Source organism: Moschus berezovskii, chromosome 21 (assembly GCF_049115385.1).
Source record: "Moschus berezovskii isolate FMDL1 chromosome 21, NW_MosBer_1.0, whole genome shotgun sequence".
In the NCBI taxonomy this organism is placed as follows: Eukaryota; Metazoa; Chordata; class Mammalia; order Artiodactyla; family Moschidae; genus Moschus; species Moschus berezovskii.
The window spans coordinates 63,889,542-63,904,911 of NC_142480.1; the positions used below are offsets into that span (position 1 = coordinate 63,889,542).

The 15,370-nt window shown below is 49.5% G+C and overlaps 1 protein-coding gene across 1 annotated transcript in view; it reads right to left on the reverse strand.

Moving 5' to 3' along the window:
- Positions 1 to 15,370, reverse strand: part of ADAMTS17 (ADAM metallopeptidase with thrombospondin type 1 motif 17) — a 401,986-nt gene that overhangs the window by 214,021 nt on the left and 172,595 nt on the right. Inside the window, exon 8 of the mRNA XM_055417694.2 lies at positions 6,656 to 6,761. Within this exon, the coding sequence (XP_055273669.2) occupies positions 6,656 to 6,761 (106 nt within the window). The remainder of the gene's footprint in view (positions 1 to 6,655; positions 6,762 to 15,370) is intronic.

Here is a 15,370-nt window from a genome sequence, read left to right on the forward strand (position 1 = left end):
CAGGGTGAGACCCAGGGATTCAGGGAGAAATCCCTCTGAAAACCTCGAGTGGGATCTGCCTGCCCTACAACCAGCCCTTCCTGCAGATCTCCTGGGGGCCACCTTTTCTGTTCTGTAAGAAAGGCTGACCCACACATGAACACAGCTGTCCCGAATTCCAACTAGAACAAAAGCACACTTGTCCTTCTCCTGGGACTTCTAAACAGTTATAAGAGAAATCCTCTCTCCACTACACCTTCCATGTGATGTCTGTGCTGTGCCCGCCGAGTCGAGCACCCAGGCAGAGGACTCGGCAGGCTGCCTGGCCATCCTTGGGGGCTGCCTGCCTGCTCACATCCCCCCACCCACTGTGTGCACCCTCGGACTCCCTGCTCTGCACCGGCAGTTTGCTCCCCTCTTCACGCATCTGGATAATGGCTTTCCTTCCTGCCTGTTCTGGGACTGGGACAATTCCTTTCAGTTTGAATTGTGTCGACTCCAGTTTTGAGAACAGTTCCCCTAGAACAGCTGTCCCCGCCCCTTTCCTCAGCTCCCCAGGCAGCCAACCACCCTCTGCCCATAAACCACCATCCTTGGGAACTGAAGGCAGTCTGCTTCCATGCCACACCTCAGGCAAGTGTGTCCCCAGGCACACGACAACAGGACATCCTTCCGCGTCCACTGCCCTGAACTCATTTGTGCGTGTCACGTTCTAGCTGGAAACATCCAGAGTGCCTGGCTCTAGCTTTACACCGGTGTCTTTACTGGAGGCCACCAAGCTTCAGCCGGGACCTGCCTGGGTGGGCCGTGGGTCTACTTCTTTCCTCAGGCAGGTGGCCCCCCACCTGACCTCTGTCTTCACTGGACTGAGCAGGGAAGCAGAATCCCCAGGTTCAATCCCTGGGTTGGGAAGATCCCCTGAAGAAGGAAATGGCAACCCACCCCAATATTCTTGCCTGGAGAATCCCAGGGACAGAGGAGCATGATGGGCTACAGTCTACGGGGTCACAAAGAGTCAGACACGACTGAAGTGACTCAGCACACACGCACCTGGTGCAGGCCTAGGAGAGTGGCGAAATAGCACAGAATTCAGGGTGACCTCGCGAGGGGTGAGCTAGAGCCAGGAGCACCTCCAGCACCACAGCTCCACAGGGCCAGGAAGCGAGAGATGGAGCAGGCAGGCGGATGAGGCCAGAAGCAATGATACAGGGTGTCAGACATCAGACCGGCAGCAGCCCCGCCCTGGTGCACCTGGTGTCTCCTGGAGAGCTTTCCGGGCGTCCCTCCCCAAGAGCCGGTGTTTTAACTGTTAACACTTGGCCACGGGCACTTCCAAGAGCCTCAGGGGCTCCTCTCCTGCAGCAGAGCCCGGATATCACCTCTGCTGTGTTCCCAAGTTCCCATGAAGGCAGCGATTTTCAGAGGCCACAGGCAGAGCCAGCTGACCAGAGCAGAGGTAGATTCCAGAATAGAAAGACCCAAGAAAGGGCATCTGGAAGTCAGGAAAGACCCCAGAAAGAGCAGGTGGGGAGAGGCCCGGTCTGCAACAGCTTGCACATGGGCCGTGACTCTGGGGCCTGTCTGGAGCACCTTCTTCAGATTTCTGCAGGTTGCAGGGGTCACGTGGTTTGGTCTGACTCTCTAGGCAGGCGCTGATGTGGCTTAGGCTTATCTAACAGAGCCTCCTAAATCTGACAGAAGCGAGATTTATTTTCTGCAAGGGAACCTCTTTGTTTTTCTGAGTGGGTAGCCAGGTAGGCCGTGAGTACCTGGAAGCCCTGTTTAGACACTTCCCGGGTGCTGCCTTACCCGACTGTGTGCATGCTGCGTGCATGGTTCCTGGGTTTCCCCAGCCCCCAAATGACCAGCTGAGACTTGGGTCTGTGCCCTCCCAGCCTCCAACTGCATTAGGAAGCATTCTTCTCAATCAAATGTCTCCCCTGGGCCTTATCATGCCACATGAGACCAACCTTCCCCCAGACAAAAGGCACTCTAACCAATTTTCATGGAAACATTTTCTAACATTAAAAGTTCCAAATCATAGTAAACAACAGCCTCTAAAAATGTTATACTAACATCACTGCCGATGCTCCCCTTGATCATCAGGGTATCACTTGATTTTTTTTTTTAATTTTTCTCATGGGCAGTCTGCATGGACATGAGCTTCTGAAGAGAGTTCTTCCCATGAGCAATTGGGGCTGCATTTGGCCTCAAAGAAACGAATGCTTGGAGCTCTCCCTTTTTCTCCCTAAAGTCAAATAGTGATGAACAACTTGGACACTGAGGTTCACCGCAAGGCACCCTGGTTCCTCAAGGGAAAGACCTGGGCAGAGCTGTCCCAGCTGGGCAGTCTGCTCCATGTTACAGATTCTGTCATAACAAACAACAGCTGGAAACACAGCCCTCTAGAGTGAAAGGCTGTGGCGGATTCATGTCAATGTATGGCAAAAACAATACAATATTGTAATTAGCCTCCAATTAAAATAAATAAATTTATATTTTAAAAAAATAAAGTGAAAGGTCTATCGCAGACACCCTCTCGTGCCCAAGACCATTGCTTTCTCATGGTCACCGCAGGCTCAAGAAGGCACAAAACCAGCCTCACTTTCATCTGGGTTTCTCAAGCTACCACAACAAGACAAGGAGACAGCTGCCTTCCAGAGCTTGCACAAGGTGAACCAAAAGATGGGCACAGCTGCCCATCATGGGCAAGAAGTCATCTAGGGTCACGCTGTTGTTGTCAGTCGTTCAGTTGTCTCTGACTCTCTGGGACCCCGTGGACTGTGGCACGCCAGCCCTCCCTGTCCCTCACCATCTGCCAGAGCTTGCTCAAGCTCATGTCCAGTGAGTCGGTGATGCCATCCAACCACCTCATCCTCTGTCGTTCCCTTCTCCTCCTGCCCACAATCTTTCCCGGCATCAGGGTCTTTTCCAATAAGTCGGCTCCTCGCATCAGGCTCATTAAAAAGCCCCAGAGCTGCCATCAGAAGAGCGGCTGACAGACCCAGCTCGTCCTCCAGGCAGGAACACAGGACAGCCCCTTCCCAGGGTGCCCCCACGACTGCCATCAGGAGATGCAGATCCTTCACTTTCTGTTTGAAGCCATGGCCGGAGTCTTTTCTGTCCCACCTCTTCACCAGGGCAGATCACCAGAAAACTGCCAGTCTCCCTGACAGCACTTGAGTTTCCTATGGAAACCCCTCTCGAGGACACACTGGCTTCCTTCAGGCAGCTGTAGCATGCCATTTTTGCCTTCTCTGCATCTGCTGCTGGCAAACTGAAGGTACCTTGGTTTTCTGGATCTATAGCAAGCTCTCTTCTTTATAACATATATTTCTATAATTTGAATTCTTATTTTAATGGCCCTGTTGCATGGGTATATTATCATATGTGTGTATGTGTGCATGCGAAGTTGTTTCAGTCCTGTCTGACTCTCTGTGACCCATGGATTGTAACCTGCCAGGCTCCTCTGTCCATGGAATTCTCCAGGCAAGAATACTGGAGTGGGTTGCCATGCCCTCCTCCAGGGGATCTTCCTGACCCAGGGATCGAACCCGAGTCTCCTACATTCCAGGTGGATTCTTCACCACTGAGCGTCCTGGGATGTCCATATTATCATACAAGTGATCCGAAATCATTTTGGGTAGAGACTAGAGATTGTCTCTAAAGTACCACTAGTTTCCTAATCTATAAAGTAAAAGCTAGTAAAACTGCCTCATAGGACGGATTCAATAACACAGTGAATACACGGCATCTAACAGTGCCTGGTACACAGTGGCTGCTCTATGAGATCTGATGTGATTTAAACATCAGTACTTCATTGTTAATTTATGTCGAAAGCAGCATTATTGATGTTACCAAGTCAAAAATTTTTTATTTAATCTATAATTTAGAACTTATTTTACTGCAAATTGGATTGGAGCCAGTTCAAGGCACCAAATGAATTATTTTTGAACTACAGTAATTGAAATAAAACCATGCATACGAGAGAGAGAAAAATGCCAGCACTACAATGAGTTAAATATTAAAACTGAGCCTTACATTTAGCTTTGTGGTTTTTGAAAGCCAAAGCAAAAATGAAATCATGTTAACTTATGTGACGCTCATCATCTGATAAATGGCCTGTGCAGCCCCTACGGAAAGTGACTTTGCTCCTAAGACTGGCATCTGAGGGTAAGTGTTCACACTGCTCCTCACAGGAGGTATACTGGGTACAGAGCAGGAGGGCCGGGTCCATGCCTGCCTGCACTCAAAGGCACACACGTTCATCCTTCAGAAGAGATGTTTCATTTTCAGTATTAAATGATTAGGGCCTGGTGGGTGAGCTCTCTGGAGAGTTCCCCTGGGTACACAGACGGGTGTTCTTTATTGTTTTCTAAAACTCGCACCAAGAAATTTTGTTAGAGAGCACGGACAGTGGATCAGATCACTGAGAATACCATCCATCCTATGTCAGTTCACACACATTTAAGAAACATGGAGTTAAATTATTCCTCTCCATCCCAAAGGATGGACCAGTTTCCAGGTTTGCGTCTGTAAAACAGCCTGTCCGTGGCTTTCCTGAGAGTGCAGGCTGGCCTCCACCTTCCCACTTCACACAGCCTCCCTGACTCCTCTGAGCTGGATGACCAGAGGGGTCGGTGGACAGGGAGGCCGACTTCATTCATGGAGGATCTGCTTCTCAATGCTTGCGAATAATCAGAGACAACAGACTTCTCTGGGAAAACCACGATTGCCCAACCAGGGGCAGGGCCAAATGCTAGCAGGATTTACTGGCTTTGATGAACAATAAGGTGTTTGTTTTTGCAGGTAATTAGAGTTCAGTAGCAAGCTATAAAGAGTTCTCCAAGCATTCTAAACAGACTGTAGCTAAAGGCTATTGGGTTATGACTGAATCTAATCAGTCATCTGCAGACCTCCCGAGTTAAGATGCCAGTATTTGATAAAGCACAACCAACAGACCACCAGAGAGGAATGGCGCTCTGTGTTCTTAATGTCCAAGAAGAAAAGGCGGCCCACGTGTGCTCACGTGTGGGGCTGACTCCTGCCATGGGATGCGGCAGTTCACGTAAATATATCTCGTCAAAGGTCCGCACACCCTGTGTGTTGGGAAATGTTTCGACAACTCTACACTCTCACAACTGTTAGGGTTCCCAGGTACTATGAAGGGCTGGGTGGGGCATTTGACAGAGACAAGTGGTTTGCAAAACCATACGCGTTTGTACTTTTCTTTCAGCACCCACTATTGAATGTGGGGCTCTACTGTTTTTTTTCTTAACAAATCTGAGATATGAATACAAATTTGATTACAATTAGTTCAAAAAGTTATTTTCTAGTAGTATACGCAAAAGAGGATGAGCAAAGTGCTGTCACCAATATTTTTAAAATACTGTCAATTGAGGTTTGACAGAAAACAACAAAATTCTGTAAAGCAATTATCCTTCAATAAAAAAACAAATTAAAAAAATACTGTCAAGATGAAATAAATGTGTGCTTAGAGATAACTGCTCATCTTGCTTGTCTTGGCCAATAACTTGCTATTTTCTCCTTAATACCAGAAAATACACCTAAGGTTATTTTCATTTACTCTCCTCACATCATGATAACCAAGAGGCACAGAAAAGTGAACAACAAACCCACCCACAGGAGTGAAAAAAATTAAAATGAGACCAGATAAATGAAACAAGGTAAAAAAAAAAAATCAAGCCCCAGATATGGCTAAGACTAGGGGACAACAACTGCTTTTGTACTCCTTACCCATAGCCTCTACTCTTGAGAAGCCTGACCTCACATTTAGGATTCCAGGCATCTTACTATCTAGGGCACTAGGAAAACTTGACAACATATATATTTTCCCCAAGAACTAGACTTCCATTTAATTTTGTTCTCTTCAGTCCAATATAAATTTTCCCATTGTTTTGCATGTTTTGGCCTCCTCAATTTATTTATTTAAAGTTCTTAAGCAGTCATCTCACAGTGTTTCCTTCAGAGAAACATAAAACAGACAGCTACTCCAGGAGGAACAGAAAGCCCTCGGGCAGCAAGGTTGAGAGTCAGCTGGCCTCCTGCCCCCTGAGGCTCCCCGCAGGTGATCTCAGCCCTGAGCCAGCCACTCAAGCCCCGCCCCTTCTGTCTCCTCCTCTGAAATGCTAGCAGGCAGCCTCAGATTCTGTTACACTGTCTTTCGGCTCTTGGGTTCTGTGGTTCTTCCTCAAAGGGAGAATTGCCAATGGACAAAGGGTGTAGCTGATGATTCTTTAAGACACTACATTCTACTTTCAGAAAGTTTGACTTTGTTTGAAACTGGCTGAAAAAAAAAAATTCAACAGCACGAAGATAATCCCACTATCTGAATATATTTAGAGTGAATAAAATCATGCTGATCTGGGAAAGGGGATGCAACTCACGACAACACTCTGAGAAAAGCCTCTTCCCTTTACAGCATGTGCTTTAAGAATAGACCAACATCAAACGAGCATTTCCAGTCAGAGACAGTCTGTTCAGTGATCTCCTGGATTCCCTGAAGGGCTGGGACTTGGGCTTGCCCAGGTCCCTACTTGAGAGGAAGCAAAGGCGCTCAGCAGTACTGTTTTAGAACCTCCAGAATCTAAGTGAAAAGAATATGTATTCAGAAAAGCATTTAAAGAGGCAGAACAATCCAGAGTCTGATACTTACTTGTGGCCCAGCTCATGAGCGATGGTAAAGGCCAAATTGAGGCCATTGTCTTCGGCAAGCACACATTTCCTCTTAGCACTGCACACACCTCCTAAGTAAGCAATTCCTGCAGCAGAGACACAAAACACATCCTCTTCAGAACATGCGAGGTCCTGACCTCGCAGGACAAATCCACACGGTCAACATCACACACCATCGAGACGGGCAAGCGGGGGCGAGGATGACCACGGGACTGGGCCTGTCTCTCCAGAGCTCATGGAGGCTGGCTGGTCGGTGTGGGATGCTTCTGTATTTGTCTAATGATAATAATAAGCACCACAAGCATCTCTCGAGCATTTAACATGCATCAGGCTGAGCAGTTGGCACACCTTATCTAACAAAGTCCTCATTAGCCAGGATGGAGGCAACAGGGAAACCACGGTTCAGAGAGGAAAGGTAACTTTCCCAAGGTCCCCTGGACTGGCACCTGGAGCTGGAGGCTGAGGCAGCCAACTTCAGCATCTAGGGCCGGGGCCAGGCGAGGCCAGCAAGGTGAGGTACCCAGCGTGCAAGGTTCAAGGAGAGGACCCCGAGGGGGCGAGCAGGACCCTTCAGACTCCGTGCCCTGGGCCTCCACATCCCTCGCCCCAGGCCCAGCCCCACCAGGGTTAACGCTCTCAGGTAGTGAGCCAGACCAGGGCCAGGGCTCACTCAGAGCAGGCCAAGGACAGCGGGAAGGTTCAGGAAAACATCTCAGGAGCCCCTCGAAGGAGGAGATCGGATCTTGGGAGGAGTGAAAGACACCGGAAGAGTAAGGGCCTGGAGGCCATCTGGGAAGACGGACCCCGCAGTCCAATGGCTCATCCCTGCACACACGTGAGGGACCCCAGGACCTTCCCTGAGACGGGAAGACTGAGGCAGTGCAACTTGGGGAACCAGACTCAGGAGAACACTGTGAGCAAGGCACTGAGAGGGTGGAGGGGGCGGCCTGTGGGGGTGACAGGGGTGTTCCAGGGGAGCAAAGCTGTTCTGCTACAGAGGCCCGTGAACAGGAGAGGGCCTTGGATGGACTGGGCACAGCTGTAGAGCTGTGCATGGCTGCCTGTCTCCGGGCTGACACCACCCGTGGCAGCTCTGCACACTCCTTCGCAGCTCTGAACCTCGGAAGGGCATCCCCGTGGTCCCCTCCAAGGACCCTCAGCACAGGGCCTGGGACAGGACTTGAATGCTGGTGGTGGCCGACTCCTCACTGTGTCCTGTGACACGAATGAGGGGCTGGGGGCCCTAGGGGGCGGTCGGTGGGTCACAGGCCTGGGCGGGCCCGGTGCGGCCCTTGCTGTGCACTCACAGGGGTGTGGAGCAGGCAGTGGCTTCAGCTGGGCATGCACGGGCCAGTGGCACTGTGACCCAGTGACCAGGGCCTCTGCCCGCTGGCCCGTGCCCTGGGAAGCGCTGTGGCCACATGCGGCTCCCTCAGTGCGCTCAAGGAGTCTTGGGAGCGAAGGGCAGCCCTGCGGGCACAGGGGCCAGGGCGGAAAGGAGCTGGCAGAGACGGTAAGTAGGGGGATTTAGGACTTAAAAATGAACCTCCCTCCCCTCTCCCAAAGAGCTAAACCAACATCCTGTTTGTTGACATCAAGACTAAGCAGGGGCAGACCTCCAGCACACACAGGGCCCCCTCACAACCCCCGCGAGGCTCAGCACAGAAGCCGGGCACCACAGCACACGCCTGCTTTTATTTGGAAACATGCTTGGCCAGGGTTGAAGTTTTTGTTTTGCTTCCACCAAAAAAAAAAAAAAAAAGGAAACGCTCTTTGGTCTCTAGATGTGTTTTTTGCACACGGACATCTTAATGCAGACTATGGGGAGGAAGAAGATGACGACCAGAAAGGACACGATCCGCCTCTGTGGTGCCTTCAAGGTCGTTATTCTGGTTTTGTTTTAAAAACCCTTTGTAGGCTGCTGCTAAATGTCCAGCAGTGAGCGGGGAGGAAAACTTCCACAGGGCATTGACGGCATCCGCGTGCCGCACACACGCACATGCTCAAACTCACCCCTGGTCTGCCCAGCCTCCCGGGTCAGTGAATCAATCAGAAACAATCAGACGTGCTCGCCCCGAGGAGTCGTCTGGTGAGGGGGAAAGACAGACATCCAGGGCCAGCTGTGCTGGGCTTACTGTCCCAGGACCACCCGCTGAACCAGCAGACTTCAAATACCACAGAAACACGCCCCTGGCCCCGGCTGCACTCAGCACCGGAATAGGGCATCGTGAGCTTCCACTCTAACTGGGCAACACGCAAGGCCAGGGAACAACTAGGTGGAGGGCCTCTCAATAATCGCATTTTAGTTTCTCCAAGGTGCAGATGACTTTTTTTTTTTTTTAAACTAGAAAATGAAGCCTCGGTTTATAAGAGATGCTCCCAGACAAAGGTGGATTAAGGTCTAGTGTTTTTAATGATTTATTCCAATTGTGAACTGCCTGGTCATAAAACCAAGCAAGGCAAAACACCTCAACAAAAACAGCCCAACAATGGAACATTGGAGCTTGCAAGTTTATGAGCAGTGCTGGGGAAAATGCTTAGAACTCGAAAAACAAAGTCTGGAGAGAAGCCCAGGTTGTTGTAAAAGCACTGTAGGGAACAGATGGTAATTAAGCCAGGAGCTGCAGGGGAAAACAAAGCCCACTGGGAACAGCAGTGTAAGAGAGCAGGGTGTGATGGAGACATGGAGACATGGTTACCTCTGCAAAGGCACCAGCTTGAAAACCCCATCAGATCCCACCTCAGCACTTGTCAAGAAATGAGGAAAACCCAGTTTTTGGTTGATTGATTGATTTTGTTTTTTAAATAAAAAAAATGAAGTCTGTAAACATAAGTTCTGCTAATGTCCCTGCTGAAACTGTGGAAGCAGAGGGACCTTCTTGTGGAACGGGAATTCCCCACAGACAGCAAGGATTTCTCAGACCCCAGAGTGGTGCTTTCAATGGTTTCTGCCTTCCATGATTTGAAATTCTACACCAGAGAAATCAGAGAACTTATTTTTGAAATCTTAAAATAAACATCAATTCCACATGTTTGCAGAGCCCCTTGGAACAAAAGCGAAGCAGAAAGGCAACTGGCATTTATTAGGGTTCTCTTCACAGGCGAGTTCAGCTCTGCATGCGTGGGCCTCCTTTATCTGGAAGGTATTACTGGCCCCACTTTACAGGCAGGGAAGTGAAGGTTCAGCATCCAGTTACGTGGCTGATCAGGGCTCAGACTTGTGTACAAATGCAGGGCTCTCTTTCTCTGGCACCCATGCTCCCCGAGGCAAACGCTGGGCCTCCGACACCAAACTTTTGGTAACCAGCGACAACGATAAGCTTGAAGGATTTAAAAGATTTTCATAAATCTTAACGTGCACTGATGCTGAGATGGGGGTGGGATACAGTAAAGGCTTCACACGTTTCAGTCCAAATTCTTTAATCCTAGAGACGAGAAGACTTGAGGGATATATGTGGTCATGTTAACAGTAGCAGAGCTACCTCTAGGACATGGTTAAGTCATTACAGATATTTACATGTTTTTCCTTTTGGCTTAAACCTAGTACAATGAATACGTACTCGCTATGAAAATTAAAGGTATTGATTATATTTCATTTATTCAAGGTGACATACAACAGAGGCAGACCACCACCACCAACAACAAGAACTATCTGGATTCTGACTCTGAGTGTGCAGCCCTGAAGGCAGTAGATACAAAGGAGGTTCACAGTCAACACATAATTGAGTGTGTGCTTGTATCCTAAGGGCAACTCACTCCATCTCTATGAAACCTTTGGCACAGATTAGGAAAAGCAATATACATTTTGGAAAGTCTGAAACACTGGAGTTACAGATGAAGGGCTGTAAAGCGTTTTCCTGATGCCTGGAGAAGTGTATCTAATTCATCACAAAGCAGATCACATCCACCAGAGCCTCCCAACCCAGTTTCTCAGGCAAATCAACTCAGTGTGGACATACTCTTCTCCATGCCTTTTCTGGGTAGGAGCACAAGCTTGAGGAGAAAATTGGTTGAGATGGTTTAATTTCTTTTTCAGTGGAAAACTGTGTGGTATAAGCACATAATTCTTAGACTTTGAGTTGACCATATGATCTTTTCTAGATTTAAAGAGTAAACAACACCCAGTTGTATAAACTGGTTTATCCAGCAAATTGTCTGTGTAAACAGTTTACAGCTGCTGGCCCTGTTGCCCATTACTCAGACCTTCTTGGGCTCTGCCTCTGAGAGAGATGGTCAACTTTCTCCCACCAGACACTCCAGGAATCAATACCATCATGGTTATCCCCGGCATACCACGCTGCCAATTATGAGATTACAATTTATATCTATTCTCTCAGCAATCACAGCCGTAGAGACTGAGTTTCATGCTCAGGCTTGTCAACAAGTCCTGTGCTCTTGGAAACTCACTAAGTGGTTGGAGGTATGATCAGAATTTGTGAACGTCATTAGGAACAAATGTCTTAGAACCTAGGATGTGACAGATGAAAAGTAACTACGGTCTATTCTTATTACTCACGGTCCTTGGATTCTAAAAGGAAGCTCTGAACCCTGAATTCTGGAATAGAGAACAATTGGTCCTAGGGGAAATACAGGGTTTGGTTCCTGTGAGCCTCTGATCACATTTTGTCAACTGACACATAACTTCGTTTTATGTGTGTTTCTGTTTAAAGACACCTATTCCGTACGTATCACTGATTCATTAACACTGAACTCGGTGCCAGCAGTCTGTAACTCTGAGTTAGGCTGAAGGAAGTTCATCGAGTGTTTTCTTTGCAAGGCATGTGGCAACCTTGAGCTTCGAAACACTAATCAGTACTTCAGCACTATCTATGGAGGCCACTTGAAACAGCAAAATCACCACTAAAAGCAGAAAAATATGAAAAACAAGGTGCCAGAGAGACCTCCAAAAGGGCGCTTGTTCACAGCATGAGAGCTGAAACAAGAAAGGCACACGCTGCTCCTGGGAACATGCCTGTTGGGTGACTCAAATATTTCACCACTCTCCACATATCTGCAAATGACCACAGAAGTACTGCAAGTCCTGACTTGGGAGTTTCAAATAAATTTTAACGAGTAGGTGAATTCACAAATGCAGACTCTATGAACGCGGAAAATTGGCTGCATTCTCAAAAACCATGTCTTTTATCAGGCACAATGAAGTCCTTATCAGTTGCAGTAAGGAAAATCACTTTTCATTTACCTTTCCTGTATATGCTGCTTATATTTCCTAACTCTATACTATTAGATTAACTGATTCAGGCCCTTCTCTGTAATTCTGCTTCTGCAGTCTCTGAGATCAGTGGTTCACAGGGTCATTGTAAGTCACTGACCCCCTAAAGACTTTTGCACAAAGTGGACAGAGCCCCATATATGCTGAAGGGCAGGCTTCTAACAAATCGGGAAAGAAGGTTCATGGCAAGTGTCTGGAGAGGTGGCAAGGGTAGGAGAGGGTGGTCCCACCACTTGGGACTGAGGGACATTGCTTTCCAGCCCAGCCCTGCCCATAGCTTTCTGCCCTGGCACAGGGCCCCCATGTCCCAGGGGGCACAGCAGGACAGCACCTCCCAGACGCAGCCTTGTCTTAGCCATTCCTCCACAAGTAGGAATCCCCAACTCCCTCTTCTTCTGGGTCCCTTGGGGTCAGTCACAGTGGAAGGGAGATGAGTTAATAAGGTCTTTATCCCTACACCATGGATGGGGGTGGGAGGCAACGGCTTAAAAGGTGGCACTGATTCCCTGCTTAAACATGAGCACTGCAGAAGTTGTCACTGCAATACAAAACTGTCTGTACCAAACATCTATCTAACCTGGAAGCACTGATGAATTAAAAGCCCAACAGCTCACAAAGGTAAAATGAAGCAGCAAACAGACAAAGTGTGAAGGTAACAGCTCCCAAGTCTGACCACTGAAGGGCTCACATGCTTGATTTTGAAATTTAATACCAAGTTAGAGTAATCAAAGTAGTGTGCTATATACATAGACATTCAGATCAACTGAACAGAACCGAGAATCCAGAAATAAATCTTCACATTTATAGTCAGCTGACTTTTGACAAAGGTGCCAAGACCATCCAATGGGGGAAAGAAGAGTCTTTTTCAACAGATGGTGCTAAGACAAATAGATACCCAATGTCAGAACCCCTTCCTTAGATCATACACAAAAATGAACTCCAAATGGATTGTAGACTTAAATGTAAGAGCTAAAACGATAAATCTCCCAAAAGAAAACAGAAGTAAATCTCTCTGATCAGAGGGGAAGGCACAGCCTTCTCAGATGTAACACCAAAAGCATGAGTGGGGATAAAAAATCCCACTCCAGTGTGTTTACCAACGCAGACATGATCTTCTTGTGGCCCGCTCCCCCACAAAGGAGAATGGCTGGGTGGGGGCTGGGAGTGAGGCGGGGAGAGAAGGAGTTCCCAGCCAAGCAGTGAACGTGCTGATACCTCCCCAAGGAAGCTGTCCAGCCAGGCAGCCTCTGTGCTACAGGCTAGCTCATGCAGCCGTGTCAAATCCACGTGAGCTGTGGCTCTGTGTGTGCACGGGCGGGTGTGTGTGTGTGTGTGTGGCTCTTGATTACGGTCAGAACCAGAAAGGACAACGTGTGCTGGGTCGCACTCCAGCTTAGGACAAACATGCCCTCGCTCTGGGCATCCCAGGCACCTCCGGGATCTAGGGTTTTAGGAAGAGATGCCACTCCTGCTGAGGGAAGCACACAGCAAGACCCCCAGAGGACTCAAGGGTTGCTGGGCTAGAGCTGCGACTCCTACAAGATAAATTAAGTGAGTGAAGTGTAAACGGAGTCAACTCTCCCCAGGATTCACAAACTGGAACCGAAAAATTTATCTGAAAGGTTTGCTGCACTCTGTGGAAACCAAAATATACTGGGAGATGGCAAGGAGAAATAACTATTGACATTCAACAGACCGCAGGCAGCTTGAGGCAGGTGTGCAGAGACGCCGCACAGGCTTCCTATGCTCCTGCAAGACGGCGCTGGTGTCTGGGAAGAGGATCCCCAGGGAGCAGACAGGGCTCCTCCAAAAGCTCAAGAGGCCTCTCCTTGGAGGGCGCACACGGGCTCAGGGGCTTCTGCCTCAGGCCAGACCGCCACCAGAAGGGCCCCAGCAAATTCACCTCAGGACGTCAAAGGAAGGAGGTCGGTGCCAAGATTCTGAGACTCTCTCATTTTGACAAATATTTCATGCAATGTTTCATGACTGCCTGAATGCTACAGCATCATGCCAGGCACAAGATCCGAAGATGAACCAAAGGGAAACAGTCCCAAGAACACCATTCCTGCAAGAAGACAGCGAGGCAGGTGGAAAGGTGAGCAGATATTTTATATGTCAAGCTCAGGGCCTGACAGGTGGGCGCTGGGGTCTCTAAGGGACGATCATCCCGGTGTCCTGTGTCCAGGTCTGGGCTCCCGGGAAAGCAGACAATGGAGACTGCAGATGGAGCTGGCTCTGGGTCCCCTGCTGCCCCATGCAGCCTCAGTCCCCCGCTCGGGGTCACCAGTCACAGCGGAGGACCCTCCCCGCCCCAGAGAACCACGCCCTCCCCACTCTCACCTTTGGTCACTCGGCAAACAGTTCTGGACGCCCTGGCCACAGCTGGCTCTGCCGGCGGGAGTCTGCCGGCAGCACTGTGAGTGCAGCAGGGATGCAGGCCTTCAAGTTTCATTTCAAAGACCTCCAAACCCTTGTGTGCTCCCCGAGCACCACAGAGGGAAACAGACTCTGCCAAGCCTGCTTGGTGTCTGCATGTCTCAAGCTTTCCTGGCTGTGCACACGCATGCATATGGGTCTGTGCGTGGGCAGACATGAGTGTGCCTGGATGCGGCTCTGGGCAGCCAGCACCAGACAACTCTCCTGAAAGCCGGCGGTGTGAGGTGGATGCCCACGCTCCTGTAGTAAGGATTTTAGAAGTTTCACTTTATTCCCATTTGCTCACCAACCTTACCATTTAGCATCTGTTTCTGTCAATAATTCCAGGGACCTTTACTAGTCCTCCTCCCACAGCTTTGAGACTCCATCCTCCTCTCTCAGCATGTTTCCTCTCCCCGGGGGTGAGGACGCCCTCTCTCCCCCTAGGGAAAGTTGGGGTTTTGGGGGCAGGGGTCAAGATGTGCTTTCCTTAAAAACATCTTGATCCTGTGGGATGTGGAAAATGACACAACCAAGGCTTCCACAGGGCCAGATATCCCAAAGGAGTACCTAAGCGTGGCTGTGAAGTGTTCCCTGCAGAGATTCAAGTGCCCCCTGGGAAGAGGGACACGCTCCTGACCTGGCCTGCTCGTGGTCCAGTGCACCCTGAGTCATAATCTCCCTCAACAGTGCTGTCTGGACTAAATGTGTGAGAGCAGCGGCAGGCAGGGCGTGAGGGAGGACCAGCACACTGTGACGGCAGCTGAGCTGGAAGAAGGCGTGGTGGCTGGCAGCTGGGGGGAGAGGGCACCCTGGGGCAGCGCCCAGGGAAGGGCATCCGCCTGGCTGAGGGAGAGCTTGCCAGAGGGCAGTCACACAGATGTCCACTTTATACAGACCTACCACGTGACGGAAGCAGTTTCCCCAGAGGGAGAGGACGCCAAAGGGCACAAGTGAGTCTTCCCAGGGGTTGGCACCCTCTGACCACCAGATCTGAGTTCCGGTCACACCGAGGGCTCAGTTTCAAACATTCACTGAGCAGTACACCTA